We start from the raw sequence: 3,163 nt of genomic DNA, 5'->3' as shown, positions 1-3,163 counted from the left end.
GGCTTTTGTGCTTGACCCACGTGGCTGCCACACTGCCTGGGCCCGCTGCCAAGTCCTCCCATTGTAATCTGCCCACCGGGTACCGCGGCCCTGCTCATCCGTGTGCTGCTTAGTGTGGGGAGGAGCTGCCGCAGGCTGTGGGCCGGGAGCCTGCTCGCCCACACAGGGTAGTGCAGGCCCCTCGGTGGGCCATGCACTCCCTGCGCGTCACCCCTGCCAGGACCACTGCAGGCCAAGGTTTCTGGCCAGAACCTTGTCTGCTTGCTCCATGGGGCCAGACGGCTCCCTGAGCACTGCACCGTCTCACTGCCGGGGCCTTGAGGCGGCTGCCAACAGCCTGGGTGACGATGGGCAGAGGTGACTCCCACAGCTGGGGGTATCCCAGGAGGCCGTGCACAGCTGTCCTGTCCTCACACTCAGCAGCTCTGGACGGGGCAGGCCTTCATCACAGGGAGGGCAGGCTCTGGCTGCCCCTCTCCAGCCAGCGTGTCCCCGAGGATGAGCCTGGAGCAGGGGTGGGTGGTGCAGGGTACAGGTAGCCACCCCGTCTCACCCCTCCTCACGTCCTCATCACTTGGGGGGCCTCGGCACCTGCCCACAGGCTGTGGACAGGTATACTGGCCCTTACCCTGAGCTCCCAGGCCCTGCTGGGGCAGGCATGGGCAGCACCCTTGGCATCCACCTGCAGAAGGTGCACTGTGCTGGCCCAGGGATGCCCACCCTGAGCCTGGCTCGTGTACGCCTCAGCAGGGCAGGCTCGGCCTGGCATCCAGCTGCTGGCCATGAGACGGCAGCTTCATGGTGAGCTCTCGGCAGGGCCTGTGGCCGGCAGTGCCCTGGGCTGTGCCGCGTTTCTGGGATCATTCTGGGCTGGCAAGGCAGGGTGAGGAGGGCTGCCCTCCTCAGGCTCCCAACATGGCAGCAGCCTGCCACCTCTGCCAGGTGCCCACCGGGCAATGTGTCACATGTGCAGTGGGGAAGTCGATGTCCATGCAGCCCAGCGGGCTGTGGGCTTCCCGGCCTCCACAGGGCCCAGGTGCCCGGGCCAGGCCCAGGCTGGCTGTCCTGGGCCGGTGTGAGCTGAGACGTTCCTCTGCTCTTTCAGGTTGAGACCCCTGGTGTCCACACAGCTGGCCAAGAAGGCAGCCATGGGAGAGCATGTCACATGTGCAGTGGGGAAGTCGATGTCCATGCAGCCCAGCGGGCTGTGGGCTTCCCGGCCTCCACAGGGCCCAGGTGCCCGGGCCAGGCCCAGGCTGGCTGTCCTGGGCCGGTGTGAGCTGAGACGTTCCTCTGCTCTTTCAGGTTGAGACCCCTGGTGTCCACACAGCTGGCCAAGAAGGCAGCCATGGGAGAGGTGCGTTGTCCTGCAAGGCCGAGCCTGGGCCCCGGGGAGCAGCCCCCACACCCCTGGGTCCAGACACGCAGCCAGGAAGGAGCAGGAAGTACCTGCCAGGAGGGCCCGAGCGACTGCTCCGGCACTGGCCTGGCACAGCAGTCTGAGGCCCGACGGGAGCAGTGGCTCGGGTGGGGTGGGGGCAAGGACAGCAAGCACAGCGGCCGGGGCTTAGGTAAGTATCCCCCATGGCCTACCTGGCCTGGTTGAGCGGTCAGCGTGCTCGGCACGAGCCCCGCCCGTGTGTCACCCTCTGGGCGCGAGGGCCTGACCAGGCCTTAGCAGGCCCCCCTGGGTGGTGGTCCTGGCCAGGGCTGAGAGCCAGCTTGGGGGCTGGGAGCAGGTCTGCTCCGACACTGCCGCCCAGGAGGGGCCAGGGTTAGCCCGGGCTGACCCCGTGGACAGCCGAGGGAGCTGGTGGGCCTCATAGTGTCCGCCTCCCTGTAGTGGTCCAGAGCTCGACCCTCTGTTCCAGGCCCTGCTCCCAAACCGTCCTGCCCCCGGAGCCGAGCTGGTCAGACCTGCGGCTGTCCTGGTGGAGAGTGGGCCCGTGTCATACCACCCCGAGGAGGAGGCCGACGAGGAGGACGCTGACGAGGAGGATGGGGAGCCCTGCGTCAGTGCCCTGCAGATGCTGGGCGGCAGTGGTGGGTGGCCGACAGCCCCGACCTGGGGACATTTGTACGAGACACTCAGACTAGCTGTGTGACTCTCGCAGTCTCGACCCTGTGGGAAGAGACCAGCTGGGCCTGGACGGTCTCAGGGACAGGGTGCGTCAGGAGGGCTGTGGGCCGGGAGGTGGTCAGGTCCACACGCGGGTACAGGACCCAGGCCGCAGGCCCTGGACAGGCGGGGGGGGGGGCACTAGCCCCTAGGACCTGCAGACAGGCCGACTGTGAGGGGCCCTCTGGGAGGGGGATCCGGGGACGGACCGCAGAGGTGCCAGGCAGCCTGACCACAGCTGTGTCACAGATTACGGCTGTGACGGCGATGAGGATGAAGCCTACTGAGGACCTGGCAGTGGGGCCTAAGCACTGGACACAGCAAGAGGACAGCGCTGCCCACTTACTGCAGCCCTGGCCACGCCACACGTGTTCCCCTGGCTCCTCTCGGGAGCATCGTAAGGAGGGCGCCCCAGCATGGGAAGCCAGTCTGGACGTCTGTGGGTCTGTCAGGCTGGGAAGCCCAGCGTGTGCAGGCGAGGGTGGTCCTGGGGACGTGCCTCATTCCTTAAGGGCACTTCGCCGCTGCCTCCAGAGGTGCCCAGCCCCCTAGCCTGGAGTCTGGGGAAGGTGGCAGGACGGCTCCAGCATGGCATCTGTGACCATGTTGGTCCAGCGCTGGCCCTTGGCTCCCAGTGGCAGCCCCAGCCCATCCAAGGTGGGCATGTGTCCCACTACCCCTGGCCACCTGTGCCCGCACCACCAGGAGTCGCACCTCATGGGCCAGCACGCAACCCCACATGCCTGCATGGCAGCATCCTGGGCACACAGTGCGCCTCTGCTTGGAGAGCAGGGCCAGTCCAGAGGGCCGCGGAGCTCCCCGAGCTGGCATTGCGGGGAGGGCAGAGCCTACAGAGCTGGGTGCCCAGGCTGGAGCACCGCCATGGACAGGACCTGAGGAGGAGGGCTCAAGGCCCAGCCCCACCCCGTCCCTTCAGGAGAAGGTGGCTGTGGTGGCCGAGCTGCACTGCGCTGCCCCCCGGGGCCCTGCCCCCGCCTCTGCTGCTGCTCAGCCCCCAGAGGGCCGGAGCTCCCGCTGAATACG

General features: G+C 67.7%; 1 protein-coding gene across 1 annotated transcript in view; it reads left to right on the top strand.

Annotated features, from left to right (window-relative positions):
- The window catches only part of BRF1 (BRF1 general transcription factor IIIB subunit), a gene marked incomplete at its 5' end in the record, with an annotated part of 36,297 nt that extends 33,885 nt beyond the window's left edge, over positions 1 to 2,412 (top strand). The window contains 3 exon segments of the mRNA XM_027776415.1: positions 1,306 to 1,357; positions 1,872 to 2,043; positions 2,369 to 2,412. Of these exon segments, the coding sequence (XP_027632216.1) occupies positions 1,306 to 1,357; positions 1,872 to 2,043; positions 2,369 to 2,406 (262 nt within the window).
- Positions 2,413 to 3,163: the final 751 nt, after the last annotated feature.

The sequence above is a fragment of the Tupaia chinensis genome, unplaced genomic scaffold (assembly GCF_000334495.1).
Source record: "Tupaia chinensis unplaced genomic scaffold, TupChi_1.0 Scaffold000671_2, whole genome shotgun sequence".
Taxonomy (NCBI): Eukaryota; Metazoa; Chordata; class Mammalia; order Scandentia; family Tupaiidae; genus Tupaia; species Tupaia belangeri.
The sequence above is the reverse complement of the archived record's forward strand: the minus strand, read 5'-3'. Positions and strand labels throughout refer to the sequence as shown.